The sequence below is a fragment of the Schistocerca americana genome, chromosome X, assembly GCF_021461395.2.
Source record: "Schistocerca americana isolate TAMUIC-IGC-003095 chromosome X, iqSchAmer2.1, whole genome shotgun sequence".
Lineage (NCBI taxonomy): Eukaryota > Metazoa > Arthropoda > Insecta > Orthoptera > Acrididae > Schistocerca > Schistocerca americana.
Genome location: NC_060130.1, coordinates 765260220 through 765282529, shown reverse-complemented (window position 1 = coordinate 765282529; position 22310 = coordinate 765260220). Strand labels below are relative to the sequence as shown.

Genomic DNA, 22310 nt, shown 5'->3' with positions numbered 1-22310 from the left:
AGGGGAAACATGCTAAATCGGCCCAAGAAATAGAAATTTCTTTGCAATTCAAATACTCTGCAGTTTTCTTTGTTAAAATGAACTATGTTTCATACAAATCTGATGATTATCTTCCACAATATTGACAATTTTACAACATGTAGCATATCAAGTACTACACCCATTTTTGCGCTATTCTAAGATTTGAGGCATATGACTGCTGTCCCCACGTGATTTAAGCATCTCTGATTTACATTTCAATGGTTTCCCAACCTGCAACATTGGTGGCAATCGAACATTGTTAATGACACGAGATGAAGATATGTTTGTTGGCACACAGGAATTGCTGTTGTAATTTTCATCATTTGTCCAAAGGGAACGCCAAGAATAAAAAAGTCAAACCAAGAGTCCAAGGAAATCAACATACAAGTGTTAATAACACAAGTAATGAAGAAGAAGAGTGCTTGTCCATATGTGCTTCTAATGATGAAAAACAACCCATGGGTGCATCAAGAAAGAAGTTGAAAGTTAATCTTGATTCCATATGTGTCTGTTACAAACACCTTCAGAATACAGAAATAATTGACATGAAGATACTGTATGAATTCATCAGTTCGCATATACAATGTAAGGAATGAGGTGGTGGTATTTCTTTCAGTAAAAACAGAAATATTTGTAAGGGAATTGTGAGTCAGTTTGTTAAAGAATATGCTAGGTGTACATCTACCATGGTGACAACAACATCTAATTTAGGCCAAACAAAGTTACAAGATAATAATATAAGTCTTTTATATTAACTTAGATCAATCGGTAAATATATGCAGGCAGGAAACATTATTTGTGCAGCATTAGATGTTCGTGAACCTCCCACTTGATTTTCTATTTATAATAAAATAACTGGGTCAGCTGTCAGTGACGTGTGACACAAATGGAACAAGCAGCTCAGCAAGTGATAAATGTAAACATAGAAGATAATTTCACACAAATAACGGCTTTTTCTGTCACGTCTTGATACTGGTAGAGCTTTGTATGTAGAAGTGATGATCAAATTTTGCTTTGCTTGTCATAATGACCCAGGAGCAAGACACACCTGTGAAAAAAACTATGATGCACCAATTGGAAGTATGGAGGTGTCTCAAGTACAAAAAATTTTCAGCACTCTGTCAGTGCTGCAGGTGTCATGTATATGAAATATCTCAATGATGGTGACACCAAGGACTTTGGAACAATTTGTGAAGAGAGACCATATATGGCCCCGACATTCAGATTACAAAATTAGAATGCACAGGCCACTTTCAGAAAAGACTTGGCTCAAGGCTGAGACAGCTTCTTAAGGGAAAGGCAGGAAATAAATTAGAAGATGGAAAAAACTTGGACGAAAAGGACATCTCACAAGTACTGAAATAGAAAAGTTGATAACTTATGGGTTAGATATAAGAAGGAACTGTAATGATTGTGGAAATACAAGAAAAGCTGTATCGGCAATTTTTCCATAAGTTATCAAGTGATGAAGACAAACAACACAGCCTTTGCCCAAGCAGACCTGAAAGTTGGTGCAAATATAAACAGACAGTATGTTCTGGTGAAAATTATGAGCATGAACACTGTTTACCAGTAGCAGTTATGAGAACAACAAAACCTACATTTAGGGACCTTGTTAATTATAATGTACTCAAAAAAGTGCATACAAGATAAAAATCAAAATCTTGATGAAAGTTTTAACTCTGTAGTTTGGAATCATCTACCAAAATTGGTGTATGCACACTATGAAACAAAAGAGCCAAGAATAAAAAGTGAGAATGCTGTGAGTCGGTTGATGCTAAATATGGCACAGGAAAATATTAATTATAAAAATTGTTACAAAAACTTGTAAATAATTTACAAATAAAACTTTAATACTGTTTTCTCAAACCTACATTTTTTGTTCAATAGGTACCATTATTTCTAGAACTGTGTCACAGAAACTTGAAATTTTCTGCTGCTGTTCCAAGACGACAACTGAACAAACAGATGTACATTTGACTTTGCAAGTGGATTTATTTTGATTCAGGCTCAAAAGAAGATTCATTCTTTAAATGTTAACCAAACTTTTTAAACAAATGTCAACAGAACTCTACAAATTCAATATGGCTTAATCTGCAGGGAAAATGGCTCACACTTGTCTCCTCATGTGTACTATTTACCTCTTTCTATCCTTACATAATAAGGTCGACAAATATTGTAGAAGTGGTACAAATTTCCAATCAACTATCTGAAGTATAGTCACAGAAATATTAAGTTAACTCCCAGAGAATATGTTATAAAAACACAAACACAATACAAAAATAAAAATGGATAAAGTGGTAACTGTATCACCAGTAAGAAGCTTGCAAGTACAAAAATTTGACCTACAGAATGCCACAGAAGCAAAAAGAGCTTAGTATTTTGCAAAATCTCTTAACACTTTATCTCTCTCTCTCTCTCTCTCTCTCTCTCTCTCTCTCTCTCTCTCTCTCTCTCTCTCTCTTTCTCTCTCACCCTCTCACCCCCCCCCCCCACCTCACACACACACACACACACACACACACACACACACACACACACACACACTTGCGCACTGCAGATTATAGATTAGCATCAATTAAGTCAGGAGCTAGGATATGGAAAAATGGACTACACTTTTATTTTGCGGAATTTTATTGAAACTGGTTTTTTTTTTTTTTTTTTTTTTTTTTACATTTGTCATCATACAATATTGTGAAATATATATAAACAAACAATTGCATACACAGTTGTAAGTCCATGCAGAAGCCTAATCAATTAGGATACTTTAATGCCTTGAGTGTGAAGAGCTAATATTTCTAATGTTCTTCCAATTTTTATCTCACTTACCTTTTCTTAAAGTCTGTTAGAACAGCTGCATCTCAAACAATGGCAAGCACTTTACTTAATGTCACCTGTTCCTGGTAAATATCCTGCCGATAATGGCAAACTATCCTACTCACTTTCTCTAAGGAAAGGCATAGTCTTGTATTGCTGGTAATTCAGACCACTAAACAAGTCAGCACAACTGCAATAAGCTGTTTGATTAAAGATTACCTCCTCAAAATGTCCACAATGAATATAATGCCATGAATGATAATTATGACTACAACCAATCATGCATTTGTCACAAATCACAATAATGTCACTGAAGAACCCAGACAAACATTGTGAGCATTACAATGCACTGCAGGCATTTATCAGCAACAAGAAGAACTGAAAAAGTGCTACAATTATTCCAATAAAGATGTTAATGATTTAAGAATGGAAACACCTTTCTTACAATTTCATCATAGCGAAAACACCCACAAATAAAGCTAATGATGAATACACAATATTTAAAACATGCCAGAATGGCCATAAACTTTACAAGTAACATAACCTGCCATAAACTTTACAAGTAACATAACCTCAAGTCCTAATACTCATTGCCACATTCGTCACATGGAACATGTAGTGCAAAGTTTATCTACTCATGTGTACCTACTCAAATTATTCAACACATTTAACTTCCACAGATTTCTGCCTTTAAACACACTAGACATCAACATTCCACAGATAAATTACAAGCCACAGATAATTTACAAGAAACAATTCTTTAGCAAGTTTCAAGTGACTAACTTCAGAAAGTGCTTTAAAGTAGTGTTTTGCCGAAGGCAAAAATTATACTGCACGAATTAATCATACACAAGCAGCCTATAGCAAAATACCTTAATGTACCTAAATTAGGTTGCAAACTTTTATTATTTCAAAGTTTCTCCATGTACATTTTACCTTAAAAAGACATATCTCAGCAAACACCCCTTGGTTTAGAAAAGGACACAAGGTCCACAGCTCAACATACTATCAACATTGATATAATTATAGACAGAACGAGCTATGACTGGACAAGAATAGGGTAGGGAATCAGCTATCACCTTGTTTAAGGGTATATACAGCATTTGCCTCAAGTGATTTAGGAAAACCACATGCACCCTACATCAAGGACAGCTAGCAAAATTTTTGAACCCTACTCCTCCCAAAAGTGAGTCCAGGTCCCAAATTTTAATATTAGAATACACATTTTTAGGAAGGCAGATCTTGTAATAAACATACTGTTGTGCCACCACAAATCAATTTTAAAGAAATACTGACTTAAAAGCAGTTAACAAGGACACATCACCCCCCCCCCCCCCCCAATTTACAACCATTATACAAACAGTGAGTGGAATCAAACAAATACAACTATACAATTTTATGTAACTTTTGTGAAATGAGAGGAAAAAAAATCTCCCACTTAAGAAATTAGAAGCGTCTCCTATCATAAAGAAATACAACTGCCAGGTGATAGTACATTACACACTATCAGCCAATACACATGAAACCAACATGTAACAATCTTTTGTGAATAAAACCACCTAGACCGCTTTATATATGTCTTTACTTGTAAACGTTGTTCTGGGTACCATCATAATCAGATCTGTAATCAAGATTAAACGGACGAAATAATTGAGGTGTTTCTTACATATTATCAAGCTACAATAGATTAAAATTAAAATACTAAAAAATTTTGAAAAGTTGACTAACAATGAAACTTGCTTTACTAGCTCTAAGTTTCAGTGAGTGGACTTCGATTTTTCATCCCTTTTAGCTTGACAATATACAACAAATGCCTCTAATTCTTAATGTTCCTTTAATCTTAATTACCGATCTGTTGATTGCAATAGCATAAACAACATTATAAATAAAGACATGTATTAAGCAATCTAAACAGTTTTACTCACAAAACATTCAGACTGATCGTGAACTCTTACAGGAAATTTATTTCCTTGATCGATAAATAACAATGCCTGCAATGACTAGGAAACAGAATATGCTGATATAATTACCAACTACGAGCTGCGATAATGCTCTCATCTGGCTACGCACACAAATTTACCACTATCTTGTGACACATTATGTGCATTGAAGTCATTATGGAGGGGATACAGCTGTTTGAAGTAAGAATCGTGTAAGGAAATAAATCCGTATATTCTAGTGAAATGACAGAGTCTGTCCCACAAGTTGTTCAATATTTATAAATTATATGTTATGTGATAACTGCCTTAGCTACTTTGTTAAGCATAAAAGAGTGTACACAACTTCTTTCTCACATTCATCAAACATCACTAATAACCCACTGCATTTTCAATAATTTATAATCAATACCATAAAACAGGATGGGAACATCATATCAAAACATATCCAATGTCCTTATATGCTCAAATTCAGAGAAAATCTTTACAAGATTGTGTCTTTTGGATAACTAGACTAGAAGAATCTGCAACATTCCTTTCATTACCATCAATTAAAACACCTATATTATGCAGTTATTTAAGACACATGCCTACCCCCTCAAATTTCTCATTGAATAGAATATGCAGTACATCATGACAAGAGCACATTCCTCAAATTCCTTTTCATGTCACACAACACTTCAGCTGGTGAACATATTTTAAACCAATAGCTAATGATGCCTCAGATGATCAAGTGAAGAATACTGTGCATAAAATGTACACATTACAAAATGTTTTGGGAGGATTTACTAAGTGTTCATATATTTCCTCGGCATTAAAAAGCCAGCACTTTCTGACAGCTTCAGTTACTGCCTTGTTGCAGCATTATAATGTTTTGGTTGGGGGTTGTTTGGGTGAGGAGACCAGACAGCGAGGTCATCGGTCTCATCAGATTAAGGAAGGATGTCGGCCGTGCCCTTTCAAAGGAACCATCCCAGCATTTGCCTGGAGCGATTTAAGGAAATCACGGAAAACCTAAATCAGGATGGCCCGACGCGGGATTGAACCGTCGTCCTCCCGAATGCGAGTCCAGTGTGCTAACCACTGTGCCACCTCGCTCGGTTATAATGTTTTGGTATCAGTGCCAAGTAAGTAGGTGGCTATATCCACAGGAAATTGTAATTTTACTTAGAAAAAAAGGGGGGAGGGGGGGATGGGCTGATAAGTTAACAGTTCTGGCGCAGGCAGAGAGAGTTCATACAAGAACTTAAATTTTTTACAACCATGGACTATGTCCCAGTACTTCCAATGGTAGAAGAATCACTTGTTACTTCCAGTGGCACCTGTAATAGTGCAACACAAGGGTGCTTTCAATAATTAGGAATAATTAAAGAAATGGACATCTCATATGGTCCATAAGTTTCTACTGCCTATGTGATGCATCCATTTATCTTTTTATTTTACAATGAACCCCTTTTGTAGAATGATTACTACAGCATCCTCCTGCCATCATCATCCTCCATGGCCCCAGAGGAAGAAAGTGGTGGTATTTCCTTCTTTGTCTGCACCTTTCGAACAACTATGAATAATTTACTGAGCAGGTGCCAACAGCTGATGTCCAGTAATCCCTGTCTGTAGTTTTTATCCTTAAACATGCAGTCAGCGACTAACAGCATTGTCATGCAACAAAAAACCAGAGAATATATACAGCATGCAAGCAAATGATGAAATGTGAAAGTATGCATGTATCTTTTAAAACTGTTGCAACCAAGGCACTGGAAAATGTTTTGTTGAAATAGAAAGAACAAAGGGCATACCTTCACCTGCAGTTTTTCCTTTGTTTACCACATTCATCTGGCATACTACATAAACAGGTAGATAGCACTAAATTAGGCTTCGGCAGAAGAAACACTTATGTTTATTACTTACCACAAGTGGAGTACAGAGAATATGCAGTATTTCACTTAGTTATTAACAAACAAAAAATATCAAAAATGAGTGTTTTACAAAAAGATGTGATCAGAAGTGCTCCTATATATGGCATACTCAAAGGACTTTCAGAAATTATGAACATAATTAGTTGTGAGATTGAAGTTCAAAAGTACAAAAATTAGTACGCTATGACAATTTATAGGAGCTTAATTTAACAAATCCATCTCTCTTCCTCTTAACTCTGCAACGATTTTTTTCCCTTTAGAGCACACAGGCTGAATTCTCAATTTAGAACTCCCATCAGTGAACACTACACATTGTCCTCTTAGGCTTTAATGCAAAAATCTTAGCAGTTTCTTTAATCAATGTTGATGTCAATGCTCAGCAATTTCTCAGAGTCAATAACCATAATTAAATTCCATCCCTTCTCACAAGACAGTGAAATTAGCAATGCTTCCATCTCAATCTCTCTTGATTTACCTGTATCAAGTCAGGGTCCCTCCACAAGTGCCAGTTATGTAAGGCACACAGGAGACCTTCTTTAAAGTTTGGAAAGTAGGAGACAGGTACTACCAGAAGTAAAGGTGTGAGAGTGGATCATTAGTCATGCCCAGGTAGCTCAGTTGGTAAGATCACTTACCAGGAAACAAAAGTTTCCAGTTCAAGTATTGGTCTGCCACAATTTTAATCTGTCCAGAAGTTTTAATTTTTCCTAATATTTGTCAGGTCCTAGCTTATCTAGAACATTTATATTTCTCAATAAATGAAGCACAGGTTCCATAACTGACTGTCAGCTTTATAAAGCATCAGTTACTGCCACATAAGTGGATATTTTTCCATAATATTTGAGGAGCAATAAAAGCTATCTGCACAGGAAAGTGAACAGTTAATTTTAACATAGTGAAGAAAGTGCCAGTATTACTGAACCAAAGATGATATAGCAGATCCTGTTACACAGAAGAAGAATATGATTAAAGTGAAAGTTTTCCACTACCTCAAGACAAAATAGTTCACTGATAACACTTAAAGCTGAACTTCAATTACAGCATCTATAGTAATACCTACAAAGGGAAAATGCACAATTGCATGCAACATTTTTGCTTACTGGATGGAGCTATTCTGATCACATCTCCTGTATGCTCTAGTTTCTGAAACATTTCACATATAGTAACTGTTGTAAAACAAGAACTTACATCACTTTCAGAGGATGAAGATGAAGGGGAGATGTTAGACGCCACATCACACACACAGCTACCCACATTTTTTCTTTCTGTAATTAATGTATGTTCTGCATAGATATCAGCAGTATCTTCACATTCTTCATGCACATTTGAGTATAATGGCTCACTCTGAATAACAGGAAGACTAGTGAAAGATATTGATTCCCCAGTGTCAAAATTGTCTGCTTCTATAGTTGCATCAAAACAAATTTCTTCCAGTTTCTGATCTTCAGTGCTTTCCACTGGTAACTGGGAGCCATTAGTGAATAATGAATTAGTGGATTCTGTGATAGGGTACTCATACGTCCCATCACAGACTGGAACTGCAGAAAAATGTTCAAATGAATTCTGGCTATCAGTAAGAAGTTCATCTAGCAAATTTTCATGTATGTACATGTTTACTCCATCACCATTTATATCTTCTGAATTTACATCTGCTTCTGAATCTGTTACATGTATACACACACCATTACCACTTTTCCTTTTTTGAATCTCAGAAGAGTCATATCCTATAGGATCACAATTTTTTGGCCCTGTTGCACCAGGCAAGTCATTAGTGTTGAATTCATCTTCAGGGGAGTGTACATCAGTATCAAAAACACCATCTTGAGGAACTGACACACATGCTAAAATTTCTGGTGCATCATTATTACATGCTACATCATCAGACTGCATTTCTAATAAGTCTGCCTGAAGTTCATTTGTACTGCATATATCTGCCTGGTAAACATCATATTCATCATCAACAATGGTAGTAAAAAAGTGAGATCCATTACCAGGCATATCTTTTAATGAATGATCAGTTTCAGACTTCAAGACTATATCACTAACATCTAATAAACTAAAGTCATCACTGGCAGGATCAGCAAGTAAAACAGTTTCCACTGGTGTATCTAATTGATTCCCACTTTGATACAGTACACCTGTGTCAGTACTTTCCTTTTCTACTCCCACATTTATTGTAATTTTAGCTTCAACCTCAGCATTACTGTCTTCCAAACTAAGTCCCTCTATACAAGGAAGAGTATTACTGTCCTGATATGAAGATTCACCCAATATATTCTTAATACTGTTTTCAGTCTCTTTCATATTGTTAGGAGTTTCACACACTGATATTAGTTCACACACAGGCATGCTATCCTGATCAGTCTTACTTACAATTTTCACATTTTTTGCAAGATCTGCCATATCTGTAAAATCTGGAAAGAAAAGTTTACAATTAGTACACAGTTCAGGTATGACCATAAGTACAATTTTAAGCCTAGAGTACTTATGGGGGAAAATGTTACATTGTTACTAAACCAACGCAAATTTTAATACTCTATATTTTATTCAAGGGATGTTGTTATTTATAGTTTATGCACTAGTTAAATTACAATTATACAGTCTCCAATGGTGTGTCATACACAAAATAAGTGCAAAATGTCCTGTTTTACAACTGCCACTAACCAGTACCAGATTGGCAGGAACAATGAATTGATAGCAACTGCAATCTTATATTTTACGAGGGTTTAGTAATCTAGGGTTAACAACCCCTACCCTGCCCAAACAAAAGGAAGAAGCGTTATTATTCAGCTGCAGCAATCAATTAGTTAAATACATTCCTCTGCAACATACTAGAAAAACGCTCATGTTAATATTCCACCACCTACCAACACCCACACTAACAAAACAACCAAGTGTAAATGGTCTTCAGCGAGTCTTAACAAATTGCGCCCCCCCCCCCCTTTTCTTCTTTGCAGATTTGTTGGTATCTACTACTTCAATCATTGATGACAGCATTTTTTCTGCTAACAAAGATCACATATGTAATTATACCAAAATCAATACCAATATGAGACCATTTCAATTCGTCAACTAACTTTTCTTTACTTTCTTCATATTTTAAAATGGAATAACTAAATCACATTTTTTTAAAATCTCCAAATGACTTGAACATCCATGACTTACTCTAGTTTTTAAAGAGCACGTTCTGTTCCAGACAGATTAAACCAGAACAGCTCCAAATAATTACTTATGCATGATACACACTTACAAGTCAGTAATGTCTCAGAAATTATATATCGTACTGACTTTACTACTACTACTACTACTACTACTACTACTACTACAGCTATAACTCTTAACATGAACATGATTAACTTTTCCTTTCATGTTAGTATTTAAATGTAATTTCGGACACAGACAGCATTTCTATGACGCTTCAAAACCTGCAGTATACAACTTTTCTCCTATAGAACACACTTGGGCATTGTTATATACTACAGAGAAATTGAGTTATCAATTTCAACTTGACACTTAAGTCAATGTACACTACTTCCAAGTAGTCTTATTTCAGTGACCGAAATCAAACAATTGAAGTAAAAACAAAGGCTTAGCATGTTGCGTGCCTCTGAAGATAAATATACTTCAGCTGCATTAAAAACCATGCAGTAAAATTCATTGCTGTAAATGTTATGGTGTTGCAGATAGTATAGTACGGCATCAGCAGTTCAAGAAACAGTCTGCAAACACCAGAAAATTTAATTCAATCTTCATAATTGTAAACCTAGGTATGATCATGATAGCCAAATAGGTTTATCACCAACAGTACAAACAAACAAAATGAACACTAAGACTATAAAGTCAATTCAAAACATCTATGATTAAACAACCTTCCATGCCTTAGTTGGTCCTATTCTGTTCTGCTACAAACCAGATGGAAATTCAAAGCCCTTAACATTTATAAACCATTAACATCCAATATTTAGGGCATACTGTGTGACATACACACAGCAGGGATTTAATTCACATCACTCATCTATGCAAACTTATTAAAGTAAAGTATGCCATGGCATCAGATTAAGATACTGTCATCAAGTTACTGTTATTCCAACTAGCTAAAGAAACCATCAATAGGAAATCAGTGAACGGTTAGAGATGCCTTTATTTGAGACACAAAACAGTAATCTATTTGAGTACTCTGTCACTCCATAAAAAAAAAAAAAAAAAAAATTATATATATATATATATATATATATATATATATATATATATATATATATATATATATATATATTCAACAAAAATAGGTCTTTACCACTTGCAATGGACCATGTTATTTGATAACAACAACTTTCAACATAATTAGCTTATCAGGTTTCTTTCAAGAAAGCAACACAGTGAGAACATAATTAACAATATATGGTGTGTTCTAGCTCTCCATCAAAACAACTACCCTTCAGTAGGAGTTACAGCAAAGGAGCAACTCGACATTTCAGATCCTGGAAGTTTCTGGATATTTTTGTCCACGTCAATTTCTTTAACCAAAGAAGTATGCCAAGTATATTAAATGGATGGTAACTGTCCTCAAGAATCAGTTATTTGAAAGAAATAAAACAGAACAATGAAGCATTTTGGTAATGGCCTAACTGCAGGTGATTTACATTTCTCAAATTATTTATTCATAATCTCACGTTTTGTGGGGTAATTTGGAAGTTATTATTCGCATATATTTTTAATACATAGTTTAGTAGTTGAGTAACACAATTGCTAGAAAACTGAAATAATTTCACAACTGATTATCACATCCACAATGACTGCTACATTTGTAGATTAGAAGGACATAAACACAAATTGTTTCTTTTCCACATATTCACCAGCAACATCAACATATTAATACTGAGTTACATCAGTGACTTCATGTCTGCTTATTATATTTTGATATAACTTGTAAAGTATAATTTTTTCCTACAGCACCTAAATATCAAAGAAATCTTATACTGAAACATAAACCCTTAGAACACAGAATATGGTTCCACTAACAATACCTTTAATCAGGCAAGTGAACCTATGTCTGAAATGAAACGCATCTCATGAAAACTATTTCATTTACAATACGGTCTCTTCCTTGCATCTAAATGCAAGAAACATACTGTAACAGATAAAAGATATTTCCAAAAAATAACACAGAAAAGTTAGTAGTCTAGAAACTGTCTGCGCAGTTCGACGGAACAATCACGTGTGTGTATGTGTGTTGTCATGTGCTGTCTTTTAAACAACCAAACAACAATGCTCTATTCACTACTGTGGAAGCAACATGATTTGTTTGTTACAGGTCTACGTGAATGATGATGAATTTAGTGTTAATACTTGCCAGTGAATGAATATCACTTTACTTGTAATGCAACGACTCACAGCTCACGACGAACTCACCCTCACCGAGCTACGACACAGATACTTCAAGTTCCAAGGAAATGCTTTCGCACCTACATTGTGCCTTATATAGACGGCCTAAGATTGAACCGGTGCTATTTTAGCATCATATGCTCTTCTGTACCACTCGGGCCATCTGTTAGCAGCTATACGAAACTCGCTGGATACTTCCAGAGATTTAGAAAACAATGCGGTCTAAGGTCCTTATTACCAGTGTACAGCGTTTTATCAAAGATCTTCAATCAAATATTTCGTAAATTTTCTTCCTCCAAACTCCGTTATAAGAAACCAATACTTCACATGATGTTTTCATTCAAACCAGGTGCTCGAAACTGTTGATTTTCGCAAGAAACTATCATTTGTTGACGTGCTGATAAATAATATTGCAGAAATTGAGTCTCATGTTCGGTATTATTGGTACTGTCCGGTGCAGCTGTTTTTGACGTTGTCAGATTTCGCATAGCGCTTCAGATTTTGCGTAATGCGAAACAATAATTTTCGAAACTTTTCTTTATTAGCGTGCTGTTACGGCAACGAAATTGCGAAACTGAACTGTCCTGCTGTACAGTACAGTGTATTGACTTATTTCCTGTATAATTTACAATCTAGCAAACAATATGTAATGGCACTATAAATGGTGCTCAACAACATAATGCAATGAATCACATCCGGTCAATGTGCTATAGGAAAAAAGATCTAACTGTAACCGGAAAATATGTAAGAATGTTGGGAGAATATGAAGTAGCTTTTGACTGTTGAAGCCCTAAGGTATGAATAATACATTAGGCCTAAAAATCGATAATTTTAGACTCTTTGAACATAAATTAAAACATCCTATACGATTAACAGATACATTCGACTTTCTGGTCAGTGAAAATTGGTGAAAATACAACTGAAGAAATTTTTAACACAAACAAGTGTATTGAACGTTCACTCCTGACGCATTCTATCAAGCATAAAATACGTGAGTTCAAGAAAAGTGAAGCCACTAACTCCATGAAAAATAATGCTAAAAAAACTGCAGAATAAAGACCTAGCTTAAAGACCAGTCCATACACAATGACAAATCTGCGCACGTAGCATCTGTGCAGACATCGTGGGAGACGTCGGTGACAGTGATCTCTATACTAACAAGGGAACCTCCCCATCGCACCCCCCTCAGATTTAATTACAAGTTGGCACAGTGGATAGGCCTTGAAAAACTGAACACAGATCAATCGAGAAAACAGGAAGAAGTTGTGTGGAACCATGAAAAAAATAAGCAAAATATACAAACTGAGTAGTCCATGCGCAAGATAGGCAGCATCAAGGGCACTGGAAACCGAAGCGCCGTGGTCCCGTGGTTAGCGTGAGCAGCTGCGGAACGAAAGGTCTTTGGTTCAAGCCTCCCGTGGGTGAAAATTTTTTTATTTTCAGACTATTATCAAAGTTAAGGCACTCAAACATAATCAACTTCGCTCTCCTAAATTCCAGGATATGTTCAGATTTGCTTGGACACACTGCAGGATTTGACGGTCTACACACGGAAACATTTGAAAACGTTAAAAACATATGTTTTGACAGAGCACAGGGAAAACTGCGACTGTGAAACTGTTGCATTCATTTGTTGCAGTTCATGTGACAAACTCTTATGTTTTCATCACTTTTTTGGGAGTGATTATCACATCCACAAGAAAACCTAAATCGGCAAGGTAGAAGAATCTTTTTACACATTCGCCAAGTGTACAAGTTAGATGGGTCGACAACATATTCCTGTCAGGTGACGCACATGCTGTCACCAGTGTCGTATAGAATATATCAGACGTGTTTTCCTGTGGAGGAATCGGTTGACCTATGACCTTGGGAGCAAATGTTTTCGGTGCCCATTGGAGAGGCACGTCATTTCGTCTACTAATCGCACGGTTTTGCGGTGCGGTCGCAAAACATAGACACTAAACTTATTACAGTGAACAGAGACTTCAATGAACGAACGGACAGATCATAACTTTGCGAGAATAAAGAAAGTAAAATTTTCACCAGATGGAAGATTTGAACCAAGGACCTCCCTCTCCGGAGCTGCTCACGCTAACCACGGGACCACGGTGCTCCTGAACTCACACAATCCTTAATGTTGTTTATATTGCGCATGGACTACTCAGTTTGTATATTTTGCTTATTTTTTTCATAGTTCCACACACAACTTCTTCCTGTTTTCTCGATTGATCTGTGTCTAGTTTTTCAAGGCCTATCCACTGTGCCAACTTATAACAAAATCTGAGGGGGGTGCGATGGGGAGGTTCCCTTGTAAGTATGGAGATCACTGGTGACACTTCTTCGTGACGTCACTACACCGCGTACATGTCCAGTTTCGACCATCGGGGATGTCTATCGACTTTCGTGGTCGTATTGAGTCTGAGCGCTGTAAGCCTCTCACAGCACGTAGCTCACGTCTAGTATACTTGCTGGCGTATCTTAACGATTCTCAGAAATAATGTGACTGGTTTCTTTCTGCAATTCCTAATTACTTCCAAGCATCAAAGAGTGGCTAACCTGGATACGTTCATTTTAGAAATGCTGTCTGCAAATGCACAATAATTGTGTACGCCACATTTGTATTAATAAATGGAAATGTATTTTCAGGTTGCACAACGGGGCAAATCACATCTCGCCTATCTTATTCGATCTGGCCTGTTTATTGGCTTCGTTTTAATGGATCTGATTATTAATTAAATGTATCCGCAAAATGAGAATACTGTACCACCACACCTATACAATTTACTGGAAACAGATGAAAATTTGTGACACAAAGGGACTCGAACCCGGATTTCCCACTATTTGCTAGCGGTCGCCTGAATAGTTTAGGTTATCCGAGCACACTTCACGGACATATCCGAACTTACACATGTCTGAAGGAACATTGCATCGAATTTTATAGACATCATCAAATATACACACTGCACTAATGTATGATTTGCTTATTCATTTTGAGGACTACATAAATAACGTTTTGTCATCTATAGTGGCCGTCACGGAAGTAGAGTCCTCAAGCTCACGGCCGCTGCCTGCCGCCAGCAGGGCTGCAGGCTGTGATTCACCCCCCCTCCGGGCTTTGTGGCCATGTAGGTACCGTTAGCGGTGCGGTAGGTCAGAGCAGCTGAAAGTTCAGTGTTACCGTGCTTTATCGAGTGTCCACATCAGACCTCAGTGTCTTACTGTCTTTAGAAAGGTGCTTTGATGTGTGTTCGGTGGTGAACAACAATGCAGGAGTAACGGCCTACTTGTAGTAATCCTCCAGTCGCTGTGCATAAAGGGCGGAAAGACATTCGTAAACAATCGAAAATTATCATAGCGAATGTACTCAAGGTTATTACTGATCTGGTCGACAATGAAGAAGCGAGGAATAACTTAAATTTTGCACAAATTCATAAAGTTGCTAAGTGTGTGATGTCTCCAAGTCAACTGTAGACCGTATTAGCAAATCTGTGTCATTGGCAGAATCTCCAGATATGAATTAGTGTTTCGATTTTCCAAGAAAGGGATACGAATATGAACGGAAACCAACCGACTTTGACGATTTTAACAAAGAGCTCGTGCGTGGAACTGTACTTGGATATTACGACAGAGGAGAGTATCCAACAGCTAAAAAAATACGGGCTGACGTCCGTGAAAAAATTAATTACTTGGGCTCAGAGACCTCTGTTCTTCGTCTTTTCTGCTCACTTGGTTTCCAATTCATGAAGTGTAATGACGGACGGAAATTCTTAATGCAGCGCAGAGACATTGCAACAGCAAGAGCGCAGTTTTTGCGTACAGCGCAATTCTTGTATGCTGAAGACACCAGGCCTGTAGTGTACTTGGATGAAACCTGGGTTTCACAGAACCACACCAATACGTATATATGGCACGACTCCAAAGGAAACGGCGGTTTGAAAGTGAATACTGATAGAGGTGGCCGATTAATCATCGTCCACGCTGGTTCATTAACCACAGGCTTCATACCAGAGGCCAAACTTGTTTTTTTGTGGTGGGAAAAGTTCTTACCAATCCGATTACCATTCAGAAATGAATGGAGAAGTTTTTAAGAATTGGTTTATTCGACTGTTGTCTGCGCTAGAAGAAGGGTCAATTATCGTGATGGATAACGTCAGCTACCACTCCATTCAGACAGAAAAGCTACCACCTTCAAATTGGCGCAAGGCAGAAATTATGGAGTGATCAAAGAGAAAGAATGTTTCATTTTCAGTCGATGAAACGAAGGCCGAACTCCTGTCGAAGGAAGACATCATAGGTGCCAAAAAGATCATTTGGCAAACGAAATGGGACACCAAATGGTACGTCTACCACCGTATCGCTGCCAGTACAATCCCACTGAATTTATATGGGCCCAAGTAAAGGGAAAAGTAGCGTAGAGAGATACTACTTTCAAACTTGCTGATGTCGAGAAGCTAACACACGAAGCTCTTGACAATGTTACTCAACAGGACTGGGAGAGGTGCTTAAAACACGCAAAAGCATTACAAGAAACTGATTTCTTGAGCCAGGCTTTAAGAGACACCATAGTGGAATCTGTGATGATACACCTGGCTGAAACAAGCGACAGTGAATCTGAAGCCACGGAGCCAGAAGATCTTTCAGTTTAGGTGTCATCTATGTACAAAAGCTGGCTTGATTTAAACGTTTGTCTATTCATTTCAGTTACGGAGGACATACTGCGAATGTTTTTCGCTTACAGTAGACGTGTGATAAATTTATCACAAGTGGTGACGATTAGTTTACCCGACAGTAACTGTCAATTAAAATAAGATTGTCAGTTCTGCATTAATTAACAACAGCTTTACCTAAAAATATGTATCCAATGTTTTTACATTCGGATATAATCTTACTGCATTCAGTTTACTCGTACATTCGAAATTTTATTCATTTTTTTCATAGAAGGATTTACTGACTGTTTCGTAGTAAGAGTAATGTAGTTCATAAAATGACAAAACTTTGTGGTTTTTCTGTATCGACTGTATATACAGGGTGGTCCATTGATCGTGACTGGGCCAAATATCTCACGGAATAAGCATCAAACGGAAAAACTACAAAGAACGAAACTTGTCTAGCTTGAAGGGGGAAACCAGATGGCGCTATGGTTGGCCCGCTAGATGGAGCTAACATTGGTCAAACGTATCAGCTGCGTTTTTTTTAAAATAGGAACCCCCATTTTTAATACATATTCGTGTAGTACGTAAAGAAATATGAATGTTTTAGTTGGACCACATTTTTTGATTTGTGATAGATGGCGCTGTAATAGTCACAAACATATGGCTCACAGTTTTAGACGAACAGTTGGTAACAGGTAGGTTTTTTAAATTAAAATACAGAACGTAGGCACATTTGAACATTTTATTTCGGTTGTTCCAATGTGATACATGTACCTTTGTGAACTTATCATTTCTGAGAACGCATGCTGTTACAGCGTGATTACCTGTAAGTACCACATTAATGCAATAAATGCTCAAAATGATGTCCGTCAACCTCAATGCATTTGGCAATACGTGTAACGACATTCCTCTCAACAACGAGTAGTTCGCCTTCCGTAATGTTCACACATGCATTGACAATGTGCTGACGCATGTTGTCAGCCGTTGTCGGTGGATCGCGATAGCAAATATTTTTCAGCTTTCCCCACAGAAAGAAATCCAGGGACGTCAGATCCGGTGAATGTGCGGGCCATGGTATGGTGCTTCGACGACCAATCCATCTGTCATGAAATATGCTATTCGATACCGCTTCAACCGAACGCGAGCTATGTGCCAGACATCCATCATGTCGGAAGTACATCGCCATTCTGTCAAGCAGTGAAATATCTTGTAGTAACATCGGTAGAACATTACATAGGAGATCAGCATACATTGCACCATTTAGATTGCCATCGATAAAATGGGAGCCAATCATCCTTCCTCCCATAATGCCGCACCATATATTAACCCGCCAAGATCGCAGATGTTCCACTTGTCGCAGCCATCGTGGATTTTCCGTTGCCCAATAGTGCATATTATGCCGGTTTACGTTACCGCTGTTGGTGAATGACGCTTCGTCGCTAAATAGAACGCGTGAAAAAAATCTGTCATCGTCCCGTAATTTCTTTTGTGTCCAGTGGCAGAACTGCACACGACGTTCAAAGTCGTCGCCATGGAATTCCTGCTGCATAGAAATATGGTACGGGTGCACTCGATGTTGATGTAGCATTCTGAACATCGTCGCTTTTGACATTCCAGATTCTCGCGGAATTTGTCTGCTACTGATGTGCGGATTAGCCGCGACAGCAGCTAAAACACTTACTTGAGCATCAATATTTTTTGCAGGTCGTGGTTGACGTTTCACATGTGGTTGAACACTTCCTGTTTCCTTAAATAACGTAACTATCCGGCGAACGGTCCGGACACTTGGATGATGTCGTCCAAGATACCGAGCAGCATACACAGCACACGCACGTTGGGCATTTTGATCACAATAGCCATACATCACACGATATCGACTTTTTCCGCAATTGGTAAACAGTCCATTTTAACACGGGTAATGTATCACGAAGCAAATACCGTCCGCACTGGCAGAATGTTACGTGATACCATGTACTTATACGTTTATGACTATTACAGCGCCATCTACACTCCTGGAAATTGAAATAAGAACACCGTGAATTCATTGTCCCAGGAAGGGGAAACTTTATTGACACATTCCTGGGGTCAGATACATCACATGATCACACTGACAGAACCACAGGCACATAGACACAGGCAACAGAGCATGCACAATGTCGGCAATAGTACGGTGTATATCCACCTTTCGCAGCAATGCAGGCTGCTATTCTCCCATGGAGACGATCGTAGAGATGCTGGATGTAGTCCTGTGGAACGGCTTGCCATGCCATTTCCACCTGGCGCCTCAGTTGGACCAGCGTTCGTGCTGGACGTGCAGACCGCGTGAGACGACGCTTCATCCAGTCCCAAACATGCTCAATGGGGGACAGATCCGGAGATCTTGGTGGCCAGGGTAGTTGACTTACACCTTCTAGAGCACGTTGGGTGGCACGGGATACATGCGGACGTGCATTGTCCTGTTGGAACAGCAAGTTCCCTATCCGGTCTAGGAATGGTAGAACGATGAGTTCGATGACGGTTTGGATGTACCGTGCACTATTCAGTGTCCCCTCGACGATCACCAGTGGTGTACGGCCAGTGTAGGAGATCGCTCCCCACACCATGATGCCGGGTGTTGGCCCTGTGTGCCTCGGTCGTATGCAGTCCTGATTGTGGCGCTCACCTGCACGGCGCCAAACACGCATACGACCATCATTGGCACCAAGGCAGAAGCGACTCTCATCGCTGAAGACGACACGTCTCCATTCGTCCCTCCATTCACGCCTGTCGCGACACCACTGGAGGCGGGCTGCACGATGTTGGGGCGTGAGCGGAAGACGGCCTAACGGTGTGCGGGACCGTAGCCCAGCTTCATGGAGACGGTTGCGAATGGTCCTCGCCGATACCCCAGGAGCAACAGTGTCCCTAATTTGCTGGGAAGTGGCGGTGCGGTCCCCTACGGCACTGCGTAGGATCCTACGGTCTTGGCGTGCATCCGTGCGTCGCTGCGGTCCGGTCCCAGGTCGACGGGCACGTGCACCTTCCGCCGACCACTGGCGACAACATCGATGTACTGTGGAGACCTCACGCCCCACGTGTTGAGCAATTCGGCGGTACGTCCACCCGGCCTCCCGCATGCCCACTATACGTCCTCGCTCAAAGTCCGTCAACTGCACATACGGTTCACGTCCACGCTGTCGCGGCATGCTACCAGTGTTAAAGACTGCGATGGAGTTCCGTATGCCACGGCAAACTGGCTGACACTGACGGCGGCGGTGCACAAATGCTGCGCAGCTAGCGCCATTCGACGGCCAACACCGCGGTTCCTGGTGTGTCCGCTGTGCCGTGCGTGTGATCATTGCTTGTACAGCCCTCTCGCAGTGTCCGGAGCAAGTATGGTGGGTCTGACACACCGGTGTCAATGTGTTCTTTTTTCCATTTCCAGGAGTGTATTACAAAGCGAAAAAAGTGGTCCAACTAAAACATTCATATTTCTTTACGTACTACACGAATATGTAATAAAAAATTGGGGTTCCTATTTAAAAAAAACGCAGTTGATATCCGTTTGACCTATGGCAGCACCATCTAGCGGGCCAACCATAGCGCCATCTGGTTTCCCCCTTCAAGCTAGACGAGTTTCGTTCTTTGTAGTTTTTTCGTTTGATGCTTATTTCGTGTGATATTTGGCCCTGTCACTATCAATGGACCACCCTGTATAAACATTGCAGTAACATCAGAACAGTCCCAGTACCTATTCTGATTCTCCGAGAAGAGCCCAGAAATCTATGATATTTGACGACTTTTACAAAAAGCTAGAACGTAGAATTGTATTACTTTAGTATGACAGAGGATAGTATCCGATGGCTAGAGAAATACGGGGTAATGTCAGTGATAAAATTGATTACTCTGGGGAGTCACTTCAATGTACTGTCTTCTCTGCCCACTTGGTTTTGAATTCAGAAACTGCAATGATGGACGAAATTTGTAACACAAGACAGGGACGTTCCAGTATTAAGAACGAGGTCTTTGTGTACCAAGCACATATTGCGTGCTGAGGATCATAGGCTTACATCAAATTTAGATAAAACTTGAGTTCCACAAAACCTTTCGAACAAATATTTTGCTCGCATTCAGTGAAAATATTGGCTTCAAAATAACTAGAATTACTTCTGTGTAGCGTATATTGGCGTTTTGAGTGATGGATTCAATGCGTTTTGAGTGATGGATTCAATTACGAAGGAAATGTACTAGCAGCCAGTAAAATATTTTCAGGAAGTAGGGAATACTCTCGGCCATATTAAAGCGAGCCGTCCGTACAAAACTCTTGGCGACGGCCTGCAACGACTCGCGTGCTGCTGCGTACGTAATTTACTTCTGTACATGATACGATACAGTAATTATGTCTGAAATGTTACCAAAAATAATTTTGTAGTTTTCTCAACAACTTTCTCGCGGGAAGTTTCTTCGCAGTCCTACAGAACGAAAATTCATCAGCGGCTAAATTTTTCGCTACGCAGTTGGCACAGTTTCACACCTCTTACAATATATATATATATATATATATATATATATATATATATATATATATATATATATATTTTTATCTCAGAATACTTTTATGTTTCCGAAATAAACGACGCAGCATATGCATCTGTAAACTTTGAGGATGTTCGTATTTTTTTTTCAGTCCAGTTACTGATTCTGTTACTACCACAGGTTGAAGTAGTAGTAGTACTAGTAGTAGTAGTAGTAGCTTTATTGATTCATAGATCTCTTTTTACAAGGATATAGTAAAAAATTATTTTCCTCCAAAATTTCTTGTAACATTAGTTTTCATTGTTTTCCTACCAGCTAGTGATAACTTTCTTTTGGAAAGTACTCCATCATATTCTAGACTAAAAACAGAGTTGCCCAATAATTTTTTTAAATTTTTGTGAAGATTTGAAATCATCACTATAAAAAATCTAGCAATGCTGTAAGAGGGCGAGATGACCTTGAATCCCTATTTTCGTGCCGGCCACTGTAGTTACATACACTAAATTAAACACGCTTTGCACACCAGAATAACATATGTAGTATTACCATGACACTCACGTGAATCCTTAAAACTATTGTAAATACAAAGTATAGTTGTACACGAATTAAAGCAGCAACTGATTATCTTCAAATGTTACATTCATTGCAATTTTGTAAACTATTGCTTCTGTTTCTTTCTCCAAAAATGAGAATGTACCAACTTCATACTCATTAATTTCACCTGTATTACGAAAAGTACTTAGCAGTTAACTCCCCAAATAGTAAAAGAGTGCTGGTTGTGTGCAGTATATTCTAATTTGTATGAAACATTGTAATTCACGGCGAGAAAACTGAACTTCTTCCTTGGCACATGGAGGTAATGGAAACAACATGGAAAAACAGCTGCAGGAACAATCCTGGATCAGTACCAGAATACATTTCGTCAGCATATGTACTTTAATTGAAGATGTTCTTATTTCGAAAAGAACTCTCGTAAAACGACTAGCCTATAAATTTTATTTCATAAGAGGGTTGGATCTTTAATAGTGGCAACTATTTATTTACAGCTCGAACAAAATAGATACGAGTTT

General features: G+C 38.4%; 1 protein-coding gene across 5 annotated transcripts in view; it reads right to left on the bottom strand.

The window, feature by feature from the left end:
- LOC124556772 (LIM domain and actin-binding protein 1) overlaps window positions 1–12204 on the bottom strand; it is a 222180-nt gene extending 209976 nt beyond the window's left edge. For 2 of the 5 annotated variants that reach the window (XM_047130780.1, XM_047130781.1), the window contains exon 1: window positions 7880–9058. In XM_047130780.1, coding sequence (XP_046986736.1) covers window positions 7880–9040 — 1161 coding nt within the window. In that variant the 5' untranslated portion in view covers window positions 9041–9058. The other 3 variants (XM_047130782.1, XM_047130783.1, XM_047130784.1) reach the window with 3 other exon arrangements.
- Between the last annotated feature and the right edge of the window lie 10106 nt (window positions 12205–22310).